The sequence below is a fragment of the Struthio camelus genome, chromosome 12, assembly GCF_040807025.1.
Source record: "Struthio camelus isolate bStrCam1 chromosome 12, bStrCam1.hap1, whole genome shotgun sequence".
NCBI lineage: Eukaryota > Metazoa > Chordata > Aves > Struthioniformes > Struthionidae > Struthio > Struthio camelus.
Genome location: NC_090953.1, coordinates 7,881,211 through 7,902,633, shown reverse-complemented (window position 1 = coordinate 7,902,633; position 21,423 = coordinate 7,881,211). Strand labels below are relative to the sequence as shown.

The 21,423-nt window shown below is 42.0% G+C and overlaps 1 protein-coding gene across 2 annotated transcripts in view; it reads left to right on the top strand.

Moving 5' to 3' along the window:
- Window positions 1–21,423, top strand: part of ST8SIA2 (ST8 alpha-N-acetyl-neuraminide alpha-2,8-sialyltransferase 2) — a 72,575-nt gene that overhangs the window by 9,511 nt on the left and 41,641 nt on the right. The window contains exon 2 of one of the 2 annotated variants that reach the window (XM_068958633.1): window positions 4,869–4,933. In XM_068958633.1, the coding sequence (XP_068814734.1) occupies window positions 4,869–4,933 (65 nt within the window). Of the gene's footprint in view, window positions 1–4,868; window positions 4,934–8,272; window positions 8,303–21,423 lie in introns of those variants that run through there. The other variant, XM_068958636.1, reaches the window with a different exon arrangement.

The following is a 21,423-nucleotide window of genomic DNA, read 5'->3' as shown; positions in this document are numbered from 1 at the left end:
GGAAGGATAGTGCTGGGAATTCTAACATTACCTATTCGCTCTGCCTTATAAAGCCAGAGGAAGATATAATGCTATAGAATTGGTCTGTCAAAAAGATGAAGCTGAAAAAGCTTCCAAAAAGCAAGAATGGTGAAGAAATTTGAGCTGGCAACAAAATGCTCAAAAGAATGTGGCTGTTGAACCTGATGTGAACAGCTCCCATGACAGTGCTGGAACCTGCAGAGGGAAAACAACTGGTCTGATGCCACAGCACTTCCCCTTGTCTGGCCAAGAAGAGTCCCTCTCATACATTTGTTCATATTTTTTCCAGACTGATCATCAAATTCCCAAGTGAAAATCTAACATTTTCACCTCTGATCCCTATGGAGACCATTCCTCAGCTCACCGTAATCTCACTGCTGAGAAGGTAATTTTGCTAGCAGGCCTACTCTTTTCTCCAGCACATTGCCATGCATCTACCTGAAACAGTTAATCTCTATCCTTGATCTAATACTTTCTGAAATAGATTTGCCATTATCATGTTCCTGTTTAGTCACCATTTAGCCAATATAGCTTGCTTGACCTCATCTATCACCATAAATCACAGCCTGCAGATTCAAATATTTTTCATTTCTCTTCTGTGAGCTCCTCCTCTGTTTATCAATATCTTTCTGAGACTGGATTTCAGCCATTTTCTAGCCTCCATTATCACATAATCACAGAATAGCTGGGGTTGGCAAGGAACTCTGGAAATTATCTGGTCCAACCCCCTGCTCAAGCAGGGTCACTTAGATGATGGTGCCCTGCACCTTGTCCAGTCAAGTTTTGAATATCTCCAAGGATGCAGGCACCACAGCCTCTCTGGGCAACCTGTCCCAGTACTCAGGCACCCAGCCTCACAGTAAAAAAGTATTTTATTGTATTTAAGTGGAATTTCCTGTGTTTCAGTTTGTGCCCATTGCCTCTCATCTTGCCACCGGTCACCACTGAGAAGAGTCTGGCCATGTCCTCTTGACACCCTCCCATCAGATATTTGTAAACATTGATAGAATCCCCTCAGAGCCTTCACTTCTCCAGGCTAAACAGCCCCAACTCTCTCAGCCTCTCCTCATATGAGCGATGCTCCAGTCAATCATCTTTATGGCCCTTCACTGGACTTGCTCCAGTATATTTATGTCTTTCTTGTACTGGGGAGCCCAACACTGGACCCAGCATTCTAGATGTGGCCTCATGAGGGCTGAGTAAAGGGGAAGGATCCCCATCCTCAACCTGCTGATAACACTCTGCTTAATGCAGCCCAGGATACCATCGGCCTTCTTTGCTAAGGGTGCACTGCTGGCTCATGCTACTAACTCTTTGCTCTTCTCCAAGGCTTGTAAGAGCCTCTTGAGATTACTGTACTGTAAAGTAAACTTTAAAGACTACTGTAAAGTTAGACCTCCACTGGTTTGCCAAAAAAAAAAAAATCCTTCTGGCTGTTGTAAACAACACCTAGGTTGAATGAATCCCTTAAGCTTGTGAGCAGTGAAGAACAGCAGTAAGACAGAGCAGAGCTTTGACATACCAGGACTGTATGTTCTTGTGGTATCTGTGTAGAAAACAAAGACTGATGGGGAAACATCAGTGTGTCATCCACACCTAAAACAAAACCTTTGAAGAGCTCCTACTGAAAGTAGGAGAGAGGAGTTTAGTGTTGCATCGTTGACCCAGGAGCTCTGATTTGATCCTTTATGATCCCTGTGCACACACAGGTGCAGATCCTCAAAAATTTTAAGTGCCTAAAGTCCACTGACTCATAGATGGAAGGAAGCATTCCTTCCATCTTCTGAGTTACTTCTGAGGATTAGGACTTCAGTCTCTCTATATTTCAGTGGTCCAGTTTAGAGCTGAAATCAAACATACACTGCTTTGAGATTAAGAACAATTTCCCAGTGGTGGGATAGGTTATCCAAAGGAACAAGCTCTCTGAGGAATCTCCACCTTTTGATGTCAGGACTGGGTACCCACTGGAAGGCAGACATCAGTCACACACAAAGGATTGGGCTCCATCGAGGGGTGACCGATGAAATGTCCTGATCTCTGTTAGATAGGAAGGTTAGATGATGAAAAGTTCCCTTCTGGTTTTAAGCATTACTTCTCTGTGAATCTGTAAAATGGAGCTAGCAATAATTCCTTCCCCACAGGGCTATTCTAAGAATAAAGATTGTGAGGCAAAGGATGGTAAAGTAATCAGGGCTTCTACAGATATGTGAGATAGTTAGATTGACTGGGTCGCCATGAAGGCAGCAGAATCATTTTGTGCAAGAGTGGTGATAAATTGAATGAGAAGGCTCATGCAGCCCATCTATTAACAGCTGGCCTCTGCAAAGACTCCAGCAAACAAATGCTGGGAATGAAGTTGTGAGACAATCTCTTTTCACAGAAAAAGAATTTCTCCCTTTCCCTTTTTCCCTTCTTCTGATTTATAGAGAGTTCCATCATAAGGCAAATGTACTGGCAGCTTTTTTAAATGGTTGTTTTTCACAAATGTTTGCTCTCACCTGTTGGCTGTTTAGCTTTTTGGAAATAGGATTGAACCTACGAAGTGAAGAACAAAAAACCCAGAAATGTTCGCAATATACACCAGGACGGATGATGAGCATCAGATGGCAAAACAGACAGCATCTAACGTCGACTTTCCCAGTCATCCTGTTTCTGAGCTGACCAGTTCCCTCCAAAATGCAGAACTACATGGCTATTTTTGCCTTTCTGATTATTTTGTTTCAGTAAATCCCACTTCACAGAGAGATCCATGAATTAAAGCTCACTTTAATTACCTTTGGCACTTTGACAAGGAGAGGGAAGAAAACATCATGGCAGTGCTGTCCAGACATACGTCACCAACTAGTGACAAAACATGTTTGTTACATAATGGCTAAGTGCTTTCTGACTGTCCTCTTTTATCTCTGCAATCCTTCCACCTAGCTGGTAAAATCAGTCTGACCAATCCAGGAGTTTACTGAGCAAGATCTATTCTTTATCTGTTACTAGTAAAATGTTATAAACACAGCAGAATCAGTGACCATTTGTCATTGTTTTTTCTTTTATTTTATTTCACGGTATCTGTCTGTGTTCCCACGTCCCCTTGTATATTTTTTGTCCTGAATGTTTAGGGCAATCTGGTCATTGCTAGGCAACATATCATAACAAATATTTCATCAGCAGAGGAATGTTCAGAGCCACAGCCAAAAATCTTTATCTAGAGTTACCTCCATGTCCCCTTTTTGAATGTGCACTCTCATGGATGCATGCGTGCGCCAACATGCACAGGAGCTCTGCCTCTGGATGCCACATGGCTGAGAGATAATCAGCTACGGAAGGCAGGAGTGCTCCTGGAAAAAGGCTTGTCATCTAGCTTCATATCTGCATCCAGTTCAGTACATAGGAGTGGGAAGATGCCTGTTTTCATAGGCTGCCCTGTGAATTTATCTGCAGCAGGAAAGGGCAGCTGGAAAGTTGACTGCCAGCTCTGCCTGCACAAACTAGGTGCATCCTGGCTTTTGTGCAGCTTCCAAGGATTTAAACTAGCAATATTTGCTCTTGGAAGCAGAGTTTGTTTGGCAACTTGATGAAAATTATGTGCATGTGTAAGGGGGAGAACTGGGGTGGGAAGACAGAGGATGAGTGCTTGTACACGAATAGCAAGTTCCTGGCCTCACTATGAAAGTGCTCAGTACCCTGCAATACAGATACAGCAAAATGCAAACCCAAAGTTTAACTGTGCAATGCATCAGACATATTCATCCCGCCAGGGCTTCTAGAGCTCCCTATCCCAAAAGGGCCACATCTGTCATTTTTTCACTTGCTCTCTACTTTCTCAGCTTCCTTCAGAGAAGAATCACACCTGAACGATGTCAGAAACTCCAACAGCTGAAGTTTTTGAGCTGACTGAGCAGCATTAGCTGGGAGTTTGCATCATTTTGTCAGTAAAGCCTTAACTGTGGAGGCAGTTTTCCCTCATGCAATTGTCTGTCATGCTATCATTTTTTCACAGTTACCGTATCTAAAATGAACCTGACCTGCCTTTGTTTCTGTCGCTCTTTGGCTCATTATTGTTGTTGTAAGAACCAGCTTGTGTCCCACTGAGGTTCAAACTCAGGCTGAGGTAGGACCTATTTCCTTACACACAGATGTCCCTTCCACTGTGTGTAAAGCAAATTCATAAATTTTGGTCTTGCTTCTGCTGCCCTGAAAAGCAACCTGCCTATTAATTCACTCTGCCTTTGATTAGCATGTCATCCACCAGTTCCTTCAGCTCCTAATTTGGAAAAGGGGGTTGTAATCAGGGCACTCTGAAAGCTCCCAACCCTACTCCAAAGAAAGCTGGAGCACCGTCCTCCCCTGCTTCCAAATCTAGCATGGTTAGCACAAACATTCCCCTGGCGTGTGCTAAAGCCCCTATCCCAGCCTCCCTGCAGGCATGTGCTATGCTTTTGAGGCACCACTTAGTCCAACATATGGAAGAGCGATAGGAACTTGTCAGACTAACAGAGTACCCTTCTGTTTAGATTCCCTGCCAAGGCAAATACAATCTTAAAACAGATGACCTACTGCAGCAGACTAGTGCTCAAGCCCAGATGTTAACAGGAGTAAAAACAAGGACAAGGAGGTATTTCTAGTTTTACCTATTTGCTTTCTTCTTGCCCTATTAAGTGAACTTGCAGCTGTTTATGTACATCTGATGGTGCAGAATTTTGTCCATCAGGACAGCAAGCTCAGTAGTTGGTATATGCTGCTTTTTGTGTGGGTGAGAAAACCATTACTCAGGCAATGGTGTTGTACTTCTGATTGGGATGGTTTTGTCACATCAAAACTGGTGATCATCAGTCAAGATGTTTATTTCTTTGCAGGCCAAGAACTGTGTGCGGTTGGAAGAGCTTCTCTGGAAGTACTGTCAGCTGAAAGAAGTGAGCAGGTACGATTTGAATATATTTCTAAGCATGTAAGAAATGTAATGATTTCTGATCAAAGCCTCTGTGTTTTGTATCTCTCTGATTTTTATTTTTAGTGCTTTAGGAGAATTATATTTTCTGGGAAAAATGCCTGATAAAAGCTCAGTCATGCAGAAGGGGTCTGATGCAAAGTTCTTCTTTCATTAGATGGAAGATATGAGAGCCAAGATATGAGAGTTGGATGTCACTAGCTAGAGAGCACCAGCAGATTTCAGGCTCACCTGAAGAGCCAGCTCTTTAGTTAAAATATTTTACCCTTGCCCACTAGAGGTCAATTGCTTGAAGTGATAAAGCTGCAGTGAATATGAAGGAGTGACTGCCTCAAGACATGACTCACTTAGCTGCAGACAAAATGTCTGCAAGTGTGGGCTCTTGATGCAGCTAGAAAATGCCTGCTGGACCACCTGTGACCAGCACAACATCAGGTAGGCTACCAGGACTCTCAGCAAGCTGGCAGCAGATTGCCTGGGAGGTGACTGTGCCTGCTGAAAACACAAGGGATATGCTGCCTGCCTGGCGTATGGCCCCTCCAACTACCATTTGTTCATGGTGCTTTCCTTGCCTGTGAGTTTGATGGAGCTATGCTAACAACTGAAGCTGTGAGCCTGTACTTTTTGGTGTTTTGTTAATCCTGCCAGTCTTCCTCATTTCCCCAAGGCTGGTTGAGGATGCAGCAAGATTTGTTGAGACGGCACTGCCTGATAGGGCTGTTTTTTGTGATCTTTTCTCTTTATGGTTTCAGCAATAAGCAAAAGGGGAGATAGACCTCATAATTCTATGCTTAAAACTAAGCAAGGGTGCGTCTCAATAGTATAAAGATGCAAGAGATAGCAAAGTAGGCCTGAGGATGAGAGATAATATACGTTAACTTTAATAGAGCTCCGTGTGAATGCAGCTCAGATGCTAATAGTGCACGTGCTGCCTGACTGAGAGCTAGCTGATACGGCTCCGCAGAGCACTGAATTATGCTGTATACACACAGCTGTGGTGACAGTAGTAAAATATCGGAGACCTGAGCAATTGCAAAGTTGAGACAGGCTCCTCTCAGTCTGCTAGCCCCTTCTGAGGGGTGGATGAACTGAGACCCTGAGTACAATGAGACATACACAAAGCAATACTGACTGCATAAAGGATGCTGATGGTATTACTAACGTGAGACTTGTCTATCCTGGGAACTACTGTGGTGGTAAAAAATGACCTTAAGAAGTCACGGTAATTCATTCGGCTACAAAGGGACTCTTGGGATTAATCACAGTTAGCCAGCAAGACAGTCCTTGCGCAGCCTCAGTCAAAAAGCGTATTTTAATGTCTGAATAGCTTCCAAGAATCCGTTAAAACATCCTGAGATTCTGAAATCTCCCAGGAATGATAAGTCTAGGAACAGGACTTCTTAAAAGGACATAAGAATGGTTGCATGCAGCTATACCACACATCCACTTTGCTCAGATTTCTGTCTCTAACAGTGATCAGCAGCAGAAGTGGGTGTCACTTGCTTAGTACATCATGAGTTTGTATAGCTTATAGAACAGTATATTTCATCAGATCTCCACTATCACTATCATTCACATGGGATACACCCAGTGTAGCATGGATATGCCTCCTGAAGGTACAGTATATGGCCACTGGATAGAACAGGACACTAGTACAAAGAATCTTTTTTGTGGTGGCGGCTGGGATGTGAAGGTCTGTTGTTGTGACATGAAGGTATGCTGAAGGCCCAGGTGATATCTGGAGATTCCAACAAGATATTGACTGCTAGCCACATCTCAACATGGAACTTGTATGCTTTGAAAGCCTCTAATTTTCAGAAGTCCCTGACTACTCTGCGCTACCCTTTACCTGACTCTGAAAATGAATCCAGTCTAGACGTACTCTGCAAGCTCACAACCTGTTATTGCCACCATTTTTATCCTTGTACAGTACCAAGAAGAATTAAATATACCTTCCTTCCCTCCTCCCCTCCATCAATTGTATATAACATATAGTGAAGGGTTGAATCCCCACTTGCCTGCACTGTTTCTATGTTGTCAGATCTCACCTGAAGTAAACCCTTAGCTTTACAGAGTAGAAGCTCAAAATGCCTATAGCAGTTTGTATGTTGTCACCCCCGGAGTTAAATGCGTATAGATAGCGAGGGCAGTTCAGGACTGAACCTACTCTCTGCTTCAGCTGGAGAAGCCAGTCATGAATCCTTATGGCTTAATGAATGCTGTGCTGAGGATTATGCATTGATGCAGGAGGTAGTGTCCAGATTTCCCACCAGAAATGAATGATTACTTTGATTTTTCTTTTTTGCAAGATGCAAACAAAGGGAGCTGAACCTGGAACATGAGTTCACAAAGGAATATTCTCGTGTTGGGATTTCAGTTATGCTCACCAATTTTTTTTTTTTTTGTTTTAAGATAAGGTTTTTGGAGTGTTTTTTAGTACAAAGGTCTCACCTGCTGCTAACTTTCTGTAATGGTGAAATACAGGCCTACAATGAGGTCAATATCCATTAAAATTCCTGTTTAAATTGTCACCTTTAATTAAATCGCTTCATGCATTTGGAGGACTAGCCAGTTCCAATCCAGTTTTTTTAAAGGGATTTTTTCCAAAAATTAGACCATTAGACAAATGGTTTCATTTTTATGCCAGCTGAGCTCATCTCAGAAGAAATACAACAGAGCTTTTTGTTTCCCCTAATTATGGGGGGCATCAGAAGCCACTCGGAATGATGTAGACATATGTGTGCAAGACACAGCATGTGATGCAAGCACCTCAGGAGAGGGCATTGAAGAACATTGCCTCTGGGTAGCATCCCTTTTCCCTTAGAATAAGGGAGAACGGGGAAGTTACGGATGGAAAAGTCCCCATTGGATCTGTAGTCCATCTTTAGTCTGTCTGTCCGGAGTCATTCTGCTGTAATCTCCAGTGGTCTTTCCCCTCCAATTACAGTCTACTTCGTTATGTCCGTTTCTATCAGTTACAAGAGTATTCCTTCATTTGCTTTTCTCATTCAGCTCAGATGCTCCTCATTTAGTTTCATCTCACCCACCAGTGCTATTCTTTCTTTGTCTTTACAAAATCTGAGCAAGGCAGGTTAGAAATTTGTATAAGGCAGAGAAGAGAAAGGGATAAGAAGGCAGATAAGAGAGTAGCAGCTGGAGCACTGGGAAAACTTGAGAGAGAGCTCAAAGCAAACACCAAGGGGAGCAGAGACGTTTCTTCCTATGACCTTCTCTCAAACCATTTTTGTCTTCAGTATTTCCCAGATTCCTCTTCATTGTAACATGAAGCTGAGTAGCTCATCACTGCCACAGCAGATCATCGTATCAAGGGCATGGCCTCAGGTGAGAAATGTGGCTTCCAAGTGCTGTGGCAAAACAGTAAAGACACAGGAGCCAAGCAGCAGTCAGATCTTGCAAGATGTGTATGTTTTGGCTGCATATATTGAGAGCCAAGAAGCACCTGCTATCAAATGATAAATAGACCTGGAAGCAAACCTTCAAAACAAATCCCAAAGCCTAATGAAATTTGACTGCTGTGAGGGTTTGTTTTAAACCTAGAACTTGGCCCGGACTCTCTGTAAGCTCCGGGGCTCCTGAGAAGGCGTGAGTACCTGTTTACAAGCCTCTGGGGCAGAAATGGGGCTTGTTTCAGCTGAAAGCCATGTAAATCTTTCATACAATTTTGGCTCAAAGCTGAGCACATCTGGGGCATTTTATTTCTGTTCCCCAATGACAAATCATTGACTTGACAGTGCCTTCTATTCCAGAATGGCACTTCTGGATGCATGTCTATATGTGAGAAAGAGCCAGTGTCTTCACTGTGAATGTTCAAGACTGTAGCGTGCTGGCGGTAACATTATACTTTGCTTTTCTTGTCAAAGTCAGTTTTATATAGTACCTGGGGGCAAGAATAACACTGAGGGGTTGTTCGGGCAGTAGAGAGTGAGAACCAGTAACTTGAATAGTTTCCAAAAGAGAGAGAACCTGAAGATATGACAACTGTACTCAGTCACTGCAGCATTGAGGAGGAGGTAAACTCAAACAATGCTTAGAAAGCAAACTGGCATCTATCAGGAGAAGAGCATCCTTACTTTCTATAAGAAAGAAAAAATTCTTGAGTCACATCAGTGGAGCAATGTCCAAATGTTCTTTTCAATCCTCCTTAATCATGGTGTTGCTGATTAACATCTGAATAGAGCTTCTAATTGGAAAGAAGAGATGCATACAACCTCACCCTGCTGAGGAGGTGAATTCTCAACTCCTGCCACTCATCCCTGCATATGCTGTGCTGATTAAGGCTTGAATAGGACAATGATTAAAGAGGCCACTTCCACTTTGCAACCTCTCAATAGCATAGCTACATTCAAGATTTATTTTCAACCAAGATTTGAATAAATGTTTTGCAAATGGGAGCCACTCCTGCCCAATGTAAAGAGCTTTTAAACACTCCTGAGATACAATTCTGTCTTGTTCATTGCTTTATCGTACTGATCTCTGTGTAGAACATGCCCTGTTTTGACCATAATGCATTTCAATTTGAATTGTGGCTTAAGCACTGTATTTCATTTGTTCATCTACTTCATTATTCAAAAGAAGAAGCTGAAGCCTGGTAAAAACCTGAGAAGTGTGCTATCGAAAAATCACTTCTGCCTTCTTGGACAGAAGTGTTTTGTTTGGGTTTTTCCATCCATTATATAATTTATTACACTTATTAATTTGCAACAGGTCTAACAAAAATCAGAGCTCTGTTGTGCTAGGAACTATACATGTTCAAAAAAAAAAAAAAAAAAAAAGACCATAGTCCTAATCTCCAAGGAGTTCTTGATCTCAGCTTGAGTCAATTATGTCAATCCACTTAGTCATCCAAAAGCAGTCTTTCCATCCCCATCACAGGGATAGAACAAAATGATCACGTGATTTTTACCTAAGCCCTGTTGAAAAAGGGTGTGCAGCCACACACTTAATAGGGTCTCCTGGTTACAGAGAACCAACAGATGAATTGCTGCTGTAACTGCTTAAGAAATTATGGCTATTTAACTGCCTATCTGCTAGAACTTTTCTCCCTTCAGCTTAGCACCCCTGCCTCGTCTGCACACGGATATGTCTCACACATGCTGTAATGAAGGTGGCTTTAAAGCGGGATGCCAGAGTCCGCTCAGGAGGTTCAAGTCCTATCCTCCATCCCCTCTGAAGAGAGGTGCAGAGCAGAGACTGGTGACATTCTAAACCACTTTAGCAAGGCTCACATGAGCCTATCTTTCAGGGGACCTTTTCTCCTTAAGATGCTGACTTAGGATACTGGGGAGACCTCCTAGTTCTCCTGTAGCACAAGGGGTTGCAGGTCTATTATTTACTGTAGGTACTAAGTTAGGTATAGAGAGCTGGGAAGTGTTTTGTGGTCTGCAGCATGTGGAACAGATACTTTGCCAGCCCTTCTGTACTAAATTCCCTGTAGTTCGTTGCCCTCACTTTCCTAAATAAAACCACAAAACCATTCCTCTCTCTCAGAAGTAAAGGCATTTTCACAAATAGAACCTTGAAAACACTTTCAAATCAGTTCCCAAAATTAGGCTTTGTAATACAAGTGGGATCATTATGAGAAAGAACTGAGCTCTCACAGGTTGAAACGTTAATCAAGCCTGAATGAGAAACCAGTCCAAGAAAAGCATTCCAAGCAAAAGAGTATGGCATGCAAGGGATTACATAGGTGAGTCCTGGGACTGACCAGATAGCAGATTATGTGGAACAAACGCAGAAGCTGGTGAAAAGGGAGAGGCAAAGGTAGTTAGTGCTGGAAGGATAAGATCAAGGGTCCTGATGAAGAAACAGAGATCTTGCATAGACCTATGGAAAGAAACAATCTCTATGAGGCCATCCACTTCAAAAGTATCTTTCCTGTAGTGCTAGGCCATGCGCACCTAAATAGACAAAAAGGCAATTAGCCAACTCTTTGTTCTTAGCCCACCACAGAAGCAACCTTGAAAGGGGTGTTTGAGTGAAGCGTGACTGTTAGAGCTTGAGAATGGATATTCAGCTTTTGCTGTGAAAAAATACCAGCTGTATCAACTTCATGTACAGGCTTAGCCTCTGTGAGGGGTTGTGTGCAGTCAGCTCCACACCCTGCTCTCCCACTGTTTGTATGTGGATATCTGTAGAAGATAATCTGCTGACAGCCTCCAGGCTATGGCTCAAGGCACCCTAACCCACTGCATCTGCTCTGAAGAACTCATCCAAGCCTGCACGTCCAGTGATTCTCTCCTGACTCTGCAGCAAGAGCTAGTCTTGATGGTGCCAGCACAGCTGGACCCACTGAACAGAAAAGACCTAGTCAGTGGATAAAGGTAGTTCATCACCTTAGCAATTATTCTGTGTCTAACATCCAGGCTGATTTATTGAATATCGCTATACCAGTGAAAGTAGGAGAGTCAATGTTACACCCAGATCAAGCTAAATTCAGAGGCACAGCTGTAATCCACAAAGCTCTCCAAGGAAATGTCCTAAGCTGACTAAGAGATGACCTCTGCTGCAGAGAACCTTCTCAGCTGCCGCATTCGTCAGGACCTGCCAGCTACACTGCTGAGGCTTATTAGAAAAGGAGACAGAGCTCCCTCAGCTCTAGACCATCACTTGGTGGTGCTCCACAGGACCTCCAAATGGCCGCAAATCTCAGTACTGTCAAAGCAAAATGGAAAATCACTCAATTGACTTGATGTTTAACTTCTCACAGCAGCAGCAAGGCAGGGGAGAGCAGAAAAAAGGAGAGAAGAGAAAGGCAGGTGAAGAAGGGCACATTTTATTGAAAGACTTTTGAAGGAAGAAAGCAAAAAGCAAAATGAGGCAATATGCATCCACATTTAGAGCTTGTCTGCAGAAGCCTGAGCATTCACAGAACTCAGTGATGATCTGATGATAAATGCAAAGATATCTCAGCCATTTAGCAGCTGTTTCTTGGATTTCAAGATATTTTGTTTCTATGTGCAATAGAGTGACAAGTTCCAGCACAAGTGTAGCAAGAAGAGAGGAAAGACGTGCAAAAAAGTCTCTTTCCTCTGTTTGCGTCTGTCTCATGGGAGCTTCCTGCTAACTGGGTTTGTGCCCAGCTTCCAGCTCTGCCTTGATATCTCTCCTGCTTAATGGGCAAGTCAAAACAGAATTTAGAAGGACCACAGTGTTGGAAATGCACTGACCTCCTCAGGATCTCCTCTCGGGAAGCTGGTATTAGCACCCTGTCTCCCCAAAGAATTCCTGATAGTTTCTTATGGGAATGTGAGCCAAGGTCCCACTGTGATATCTTGTATGAAGGCAAGAGCCAGCCGAGTCCTATGCTCAGTACATTAGCTCTCTTAATATGCATGACTTTGGGGGTCTCAGCATCCCTGATTGAAATTCAAAACTCCCAGTCATTTCTTTCCCCTTTCATTAATTTCCTAATGTTCCAGTTCTTTTGAGATTATGCTCTGTCAGGACCAAGGGCTGTTCTTGCACCACTCCACTTATCGTACTAAGCAGCAGCAGACTTCACTGACAGCTCATGCTGTTGCAAAGTAAGAAGGGATAGACAGGAAAAATCTCCAAAATCTAGGCAATCTGAGGAGAGCTGAAGCTCTCTGTTCGGATTATCTAGCTCCAGAGAGCAGCAGCTGAGATTCAGATGTAGCAAAGTAGGGAAGGGAGTTCATAATTTAATGCCTCTGACCATGAAATCATTAGCAGTTCAAAAATGGATGGATCAGTGAAAAAATTGTTTGTTTCCCACTAGAAGGAAGGACAGTTTTAGGTGTGTGATGAGTTGTAAGATCTGGGTCTTAACTGTTCTGTTCCCACTATGCACAGAAGGATATTTTTAATGACAAACTTGATATCTCAAGGGGGGAATGTTTTAATAGCCCATACTAATAGAGAACCAAAGTTATTGCTACTGACATTGAAAGGAGGTATGGGTCAGGGGTTCCCATACTTTTTGAAATCAAATGGTATATAATGTAAAGGAAAAAGTTTAGCATTGAATGATAGCTATTCATATGCAATATAAACTCAAGTATCAGAGCAGTAGTGGAGCAAACTGCTGAAAAATGCAGAACATGATAGGTAGCAGCAGGATGTTGAAGATGAAGCTCGTGTGGTGATTTTTACAAGTTTTGAAACACGCTGCCATAACTTATTTTTGAGAACAGTGGTTTTATTTAGGTACCTTAGAGCGTCAGATGCTTGGACTTTCTGTGGAAGCAAGGAGCCTGTTCAGCTGGTACTCAGTGTACAACCAACCCCAAAATAAACTAATAAATAATAAAATCATGGTTTAATTAGTTGAAAACCTGATCATATAACTAATAGAACATTCCTCTCAGGAGCAGAGGCAGCTAGAGGAAGGATAAAAGAGGACCTACAAGAAGCCAAAGTTAAAAGAATAACATTGAAGTTCTGTTCTTACTTAGGTGAGCCCCTTAGGTGTATATGTGTCATGGTTAACTTGATAAAATGATTGGTACAAGACACTAAAAAGACAAAGAAATGTATTAATGTAATCCTGGAACAGGATTACACATACCCCAGAGAGAAAGAGAGAGAGAGAGAGAGAGAGAGAGAGAATGAGTGCAACTGAAAACTGGGAAGCATTTTGGTTTCAGTCCAAGTGAAGCTGATCAGAAATCTCTGGCCTCTTAACTCTAGGGAGGCTTGGATGTGCAGAGGTGTCTGTGTATTGGCTTCCCCGAGGTTGGCTGGAGGCTGGGCTGTGTGCCTGCCGTTTGGGAGACAACCTCCCAGAAGCTCACTACTTCCTCCAGCAGGACAAGAGAAGAGGATTAGAGCTGATGCCTCCAATTTCTGGCCTTGGAAACCCCAGCCTTTGGCATCTTGAGATAGCCTGTAATGAAAAGAAACGTGATTAGAGAAACCCTAGTAGATACTGCCTATCATTTAAGCTGGATGTAATAGCAGAAAACTTACTGGTATATCATCACTAGGCATACTGTGGATGATCCTCTTACACATGGGGTCAGACTGTCTCTCCCACCCCTATGATGCAATTAGCTGATCTGTGGACAAATGAGCAAAAACGGCTGGTTTTTTATCCAATCGCAGTTAGGCTTGGCAAAGTAGGCTAGGTTCTGTCTGGCCTCCCACAGTTTAGGTCTGAGATGGGAAGGTAATATTTTTATTCCTATATTCCATGCCACTTTACTAGACATGCTTTCAAACCTAATTAAGCTTAGCGTTATCATTGTTTTTATCACATTAAGATCCCACTTGGCTCTCAGCAGCACAGACCACAAAGTCAACACTGCATCTTTAAACAGAAACAACAGATTTTGGTTCAATTAAAAATTCATTAAAATGTAAATTAGATTGTAGGGTTTTTTCCTTCTAATGCCTATTCAATGTGGCACTCTCATTGTGCAAAGCGTTAAGAGGAGGTTAACTCACAGCACTGAGACAAATTGTTCTCCATGTACTCACCTGATTAAATGATCTTGGAAAAGAATTTAACTCTTTTCCCTCATCTACCCGGGTTTCCACCGCAGAGTCTCCATTTTATTCCACCAGGCTCAACCATTTGTTATGATCTGAACACTGCTTTCTTAATTCTAAACTGAATAATTGACCCTATCATGCAACTTTGCTTTCCCTTCTCCTTTGAAAGTCTCATAAAGCTCTCAGGGAGGGTTTCTTCCCCAGTAAAGCGTATCATGAAAGCCAATTGTTTGCTACTAGATTTTGATAGAAGTGCAAGAATAAATTTACTGAACGTATCCCTTCTAGCTGCTGCACTACACATGGTGATTTAACTACATACTTATTAAATCATTTGTTGCTTCCAAAGCCCTATGAAACCAAGTATGAGCATTATTATTATTATTTTCCTTATCATTGTAAACTCAGTCACCGCTGCAAGTTCATTAGGTGTCATTAATTGCTAACAACACGTTCAGAACGTATGGTGAACTTAACTTAATTGAGGACTAATTAACTTGTTATAGTTATCTCATTACATGCCAATTAAACTTTTTAACATTCCTTTTCAGTAGATAAAAGAAGAGTAGAAATCTCAGGGACCAAATTCAGAGCTGGTGCAGAAGGGGCAATTTCATTGCCTTCATCTATAATGCACTTGCTGACAACAATTTTGCTTTGCATCCTGCATTTTGTTAAGATTAAAAGAAATCAAGGGAATTCAGGTTAATTTGCTGTGCCTTCAGATGATTCTCACTGCAGAGACTGAGAACTTGGAGAAAACACCTCTGACTGGTTTTCATGTTTTAAGAGAGAGACTGAAGGAGCTGGGGCCAGGAATTTCTTCATTCTTATTTCCGTTCATCGGCTGGGTCAGTCTATGGGTTTTGGTAAATCAGCCTCCAGCTTTTCCTAAACCTGCAAATTGTATGTGGGGATATTTACATACTAAGCCTGAACCAAAGTCCATGTAGAGGCATCCATTCAGTGGGCTTTGGATCAGCGTCTAGACCCTTTACCAATAAGTTCCATCTCACTGCACACAAGAGAGTTCAAGGCAGCTTCATTGACTGTACCTGTTGCCTACCAGCAATATGATCAAATCACATTTGCGTAGTTTTTCTCCCCTTTCTCTGCATGAAAGCGTCAAATAAACAAAAGAGATAGAAGTAATGGAAAAAAAGTAAAGCCATGTGAGTGCAGACTGCTTCCAAAGATGCAAAATAAGCAGCTGGATAAAATCAGGAACGATATTGCCTTTAATCGCCAAGATAACCAAGCTCAGTCATCCTAGATGTTTCTAGTAACAGTAATTGGTTTAAGAAAAAAAAAAAAAATCAACCTGTAGCTGAGCACTTAAGTTCACGATGTCACCCTAATGCTGGCTTTAAAAAAAAAAAAAAAAAAAAAAACTTTAAGAGCCTCTTGAATTCTTTTCACCTTATTAAAGTAAGAGGTAACTATTCTGGCATTTTTGGAGACAAGGATTAAACCACTGGAGGAACTGATGATTAATTACTGTTTTATTCACTCATTGCAATAATTGGGTGAGGAGCTTATAAAACATATTAAGAGACAAGTGGACAGATTTGGTGGCCCGCCACACGAAGCTTTGACCTAAGTAGCTTTCCTGAGATAAAGGACTCGCTGCTACACAAAGAATGCTATTATTCTGCAACATATATCTCAATGCAGCACCATGTAAGTGATCTGACATTAATAAAAGCAGTTTGGGTGTAAAGCAGAGTTAGCATGGACCAACATCATTTGTTGTGGTCAAGAGTTATCCACTAGTCCAGGTGCTATAGCATGTTCATGTGTTGATTTATCTACAGTGAAAGCAAACCATGCTTTGTCAGAGAGAAGATACAAACAAGTGCCAGGAAAAGGATAATAAAACAAGAGCAGGGAAGCAGAGCAAGCTGTCTGTATTCTTGAAAGTAAAGCAAAGGACTGCCTATGAAAACAAACTTTCTTTTAAATTACAAGGAAGAAGAATGTTAGCACAACATCCATCTCATGTGGCTCTTCTAATAAGGGCCGTAATATAACACAAGACGGTGAAGAGGCTCTTCTGCCAGGATTTTTTATCCAACTTTGTATAGATTGGAAGGTGAAACTTGTCTGGTGACCTCTCAGGTTCTTAGTTTTGCTGAATCTAAACAATCATGCATGCCTTCCATAACCATTATTGCCTAAGTAGATAGGACTCCTTCAGTGGAAAGGGTGTGATGTAGTGTTATGGAGGTGACTAGTACGAGCTAGAAGCCTCAAGAACTCTTTAGCATTTTTACCCAGAATGTGCTAAGATGGCAATACTTGTGTGGTGAAGTGTTATGTGTTTTTACTGTGTATTTTTATGCTGTTTTCATTATGTGCTTTTATTATGTGGTTATAAGCTGCCATAATGGAAGCAGGAGTGATAAAGTTTGATTGATCGTTATATTCCCGTATATATAAATGGAGGGGTTTGGGGTTTTTTTCCCCTAGGAATCTATGAACATCAGAGAAATTTGATTGGGATGCAATTCCAACCATTAAGTCCACTCTTGGAGTAATTAAATCCAGCTACTCATGCCAAGTCATAGCTGATGTTTCTGAATCCTCTTCAAATCATCAGACCCTCAGGTTTGCACAGACGGTAAGAAACCTGGGAGCCTTGCTGCCTTGTGTCACCCAAGGGTCTCCAGAAGCCTCAGACCATGAGCATTTCCACCTTCTGAAATCCCAAAAGTAGAAGCTTACTTGGAAATATCTTAGCTGACATTGGGGGAGTTCTGGGTATGGGGCAAAGGGCAGCCCCTTTGCCCTGTTGCAGGCACTGATGGGTTTACAGCTGAACTAGAAAACAAAATGGGTGGGCCCAGGTTTTTGTTTAAGATCTTTCTGATGAAGTTCAATTTAGACAAGAGTGTCAAGAATTCTAAGATGCGACTGTGTCCTTGTTTAGAGCTTAATGCGCTGTGAAGTGAAACATCTGATGAGTGCTGCTGAATACCCTGTATTCCCCCTTGCTCCCTCACAGCATGCTGCAGCCTCCTGCTACACTGCTACAGATCCCACTGTGACTGCACTATCCTGATGAAATCCAGGATTTGTTCCAGTTTGAAATGAAGGTGAACCACATAGATAACATTTGTGGTGGCAGTAGCAACAGCAGCTCAACTACATCAAAGGGAATGGGCTCTTTATTAGGAGCTACAGGTACTCAGCAGCTCCCAGAATCAGGACCTGGCTCACTTGGCTTTTTAGTGAATTTGGTTAGTCTTCGTGCAGTTCCCATATATGTCATACTGTACTTTATAAGTGTTTCCAGTCTTCACCAATGCAAGTACTCATCAGGCTGAGGAACGTTGCTACTGATTTCATCTGGTATTGATTCTGCTCTCTCTTTCATTGTTCACCTACCCTGGAGACAGCAGCTTATTGTGAAATATATCTTCCAGGGATCTCAGTGCTAACAGAGCCTTTTCTCTAATAGATCCGAGATGGCTATTAGTATTCAAAATTCCCTACAGAGGCCCGTGAAGGAGATGGCCAGGCCAAAAGGAAAGCATGGTGACGTGTGCCCTAGGAGAGGAAAGACCCAGGCTTTCTAGGAAACATGTAATGAGAATCTTAGCAGAGGCATTCCTGTAATTTATTTATAGAAAGCAGCAAGGGAAATCTTTCCTGTTCCTCCAGATAAAACTCTCTCTCTTCCCTGATTCTAATCATTCAATAACCTCTCAAGCAATGGAAATATTTTTCCATCCTCTGTAGATTATTTTGTGCCTTGTACTGTTGCTTGCTAAATATATTCAGGCATACCATTTACTGCAGCATGCAAGCTCCAGATCTTTGCATGGCTTCCTCCCCTCAAGGAATGCCATAAATAAATCACTAGGTCAGGAAGTCTGTTACATGCCTGTACTCTCTCTCTCTCGTGCTGGCTCCTTTTCTCTCTTACACACACATACACACTCCTTCTACATTTGTACAGAGCACTTAAACCTGCCAGGAGCTCTACATGCAGTCTCCCTCTTCTGACGATATCTCACTGTGCTAGGCTCAATCCAACAGCAAATCAATCATTTATACTCCTCGCCACAAAGGACACTAATGATCTAAGACCAGAGCAAAATCACATTTAGGCACAAGCTGCCCTGAAGTTTTCCTTCCCAAGGAACCTTCTCGTTTTGCTGACAAACCAGGTTTCCACAGAGGTGGCTTTTCAAGCACCTGGTGCCCCACAGTCCCCCAGGTCACGTATTCAAAAACTTCCACTTAGGAACCAGAAAGGGAGCAGGATTTTGAAAATACCCTGCTGCAGTTGCTTCCACTGTGATTGTGGTGTTCATAATTCACCAAGTGCTTTTTGGACCAACTAGAAGCGACTTTCTTTGGGTTTGGTCCCCATAAGTCAAGTTTTTAGGTCAGTTCTCTGTTAAGAACTTAAGGTCTTGCTCCCACAGAAAGAGCTAACCTACGGGCTATGTTTTCACTGCAGCTTCTGGCTAGAGCTACTGGGTGAATCCCACTGCCCTCCTTTACTTCTCTTTATTCTGAAGCCTAGGCAATTCACTCAACAGCTCTGCACACCATAAAGGGTGTAAAGGAGGGTGGGAAGGTTGCACTGAGAAAAATTAGTGTAAAAGAGGAGAAAAAAGCATTCGTTACTGATGGGGGTGAAATGACAATAGCTATAGACAGAAATCAAGTGCCTTTTTGGAGCTGAAATGTGGTTTGATATTAAAGACCTTTTGCACAGCAGTTTTTTAGCTATTAGCAAGAGATGGAGAGAAGACAAAGCTAAATTCTTCACATTGCCCCTTAAGACTTTGTCATTTGTGCTAAATGAAACATATTGTTGAATCTTGTGTTTTCCTTACAGAAAAGCTCTAATGTGTGCACGTGATTTTTCTTTTTTTGGTTGTTAGTTTTAATTGCTTGTGTAATCTGCACATTTTGCAAAAGCTTTAGATCACAATTTTTCCTGGGATTGTAAGACAAGAAGATCAGGGAAAAGACAACCTTCTTGTAGGTTTTCTCAGGTATGCTCATCACTAAAGTGAACTTTCTGGTAGGTATCCCCTCTGTCTTCCCCCTTCAGATGGTGGCCCCACAGGATGGGTCTCAAAGTTTTCTTCCTCTTTATCTATTCCTGTGTCCTCTCCTCCAGCCCTCTTTTCCACTTTGACTTCTCACAGGCAGGAGAAAAATCTATTATCTCAAGTTAATCTTACAGGGATCCCCCATACTTCACTGTGCCCATACATGGTTACATTCTCCATCTCATATGTAAAATTGTTTATCCAAACTAGTGTTACAAGATTTACCTGCTTGACACAGTTGTGGAGAGTAATTAGGTTTCTATCAAATACAGGACAAGATTAATCGAGTCTGCCAACTTGAAACAGCCCAGAACTAGATTCAAATACGACCTGTTCTTTAAAGGCCATGAAATCCAGACAGAAGTACCGTGATGAAGGTGCACTGCAGAAATAGACCTAAAAGAAATGCCACATCCTAGTAGCTTTGAGCCGAGATAAGAGACAAAATTCAAAAACAGATGGGGTCTGAATTTGGCATCTGAAACCTTATCCGTTTATCAGGCACTTAAAAATTACCATTATAAGTGAGAAATACTTATGAGTTTGGATTTATCTTGGGGAAATGTGTTGTTAAATTCAAATCATTGCTAGTCCTATGCAAGAAACGTTCATGCTTCATATATAACCAAGCACATATGCATATTCTGAGTCATTGAAAAGATGGCCTTGCTGAGTTAATTATTTCTGTATAAGGTGGGAGAACAAGGAAGAAGTGTTGGGGTTTAGGGTAAAAGCAGAGAACAGAGGAGGTAACTTGTGCCTTTTCTATTTCAGAATTATCAGCAAAGGGCTTCTTTATTTTTTTGACGACTGTGCAAGACAAATGCTGCAAATGCAAGTTTCTGGGACGCTCTGGGACTGGTTGCATGAGCCTGTAGTGCTGATACTGTGAACTTTGTGGATTCACTCGTTATAGCTGTGGCGTTTTGCACAGGTTGATGAAAACACAGCAATAATCAATAGTCTTCAAAGTTGAAACCATCTTTCAGCCCATTTCTTTCTCCTTCCTTCTACCTTGGGAACCTCCGTGGCCTTCTGCTTATCAAGCATGAGCAAAACATTCCCAGCTTCGTGCCGTCCCTTGGGGTACCCCTGCCACCCAGGCACAGTGTGTGTGTGTGTGTGTGTGTGTGTGTGTGTGTGTGTGTGTGTGTGTGTGTGTGTGTGTGTGTGTGTGTGTAGGTACGCGTACACACGTGTGCACATGCACACACAACAGTGCCACCCAGCGGTTTGCTAGCCACAAAGAAAGGGATGATGTAAACTGGGGATTTTAGCCGAACGCTGTTAACATTATATAAAAACTTCATCTTAACGCATACCCAACTCTGCCTTCCCAAATTGGAGGTGCCTGGCTTGACATGCACACATGACCAGACTGTAATAGAGTGGGTAGAGTGCCAGCTGTGTAGATGCATTTGGAAATATCAGTACCTTAGCATCAGGTTCAGATAACTGGCAATTTGCGATTGTCACAGATTTTCTACCTTTTCCATTTTTTTGTGCTTGGTTAATTGTGAGAGGGAGGACAACAGACCTTATCTCTTGTGACTAGTGGTAGCAAAACTGAAAAATTGTTTTCGTTATCAGGTGGAAGGCTTTTCACATGCAAATTATCAATATCATTGTGATGTGGCATTTTTATTAATCCAAAACAGCTTATCTGACCAAAAAGAAAGAAAGATTATTCTTGTTTTATATCAGACATTTTGCTCTGACAATGGTAAGTCGTATTTGATGAAATGTTGCATGGATCACACCATTTTGCAATTTACTGCAGGAGAGAAAAATGAAAGGGACTAATGGACAGTGATTTCTTTTGCTTTTTGCTCTTTTTATCCTTTGGACGCTTCTCCCAAATGTCAATCAAACTATGCTAGTTTATGTAAGCATTTTAACTTTTCTCATTCAACATCA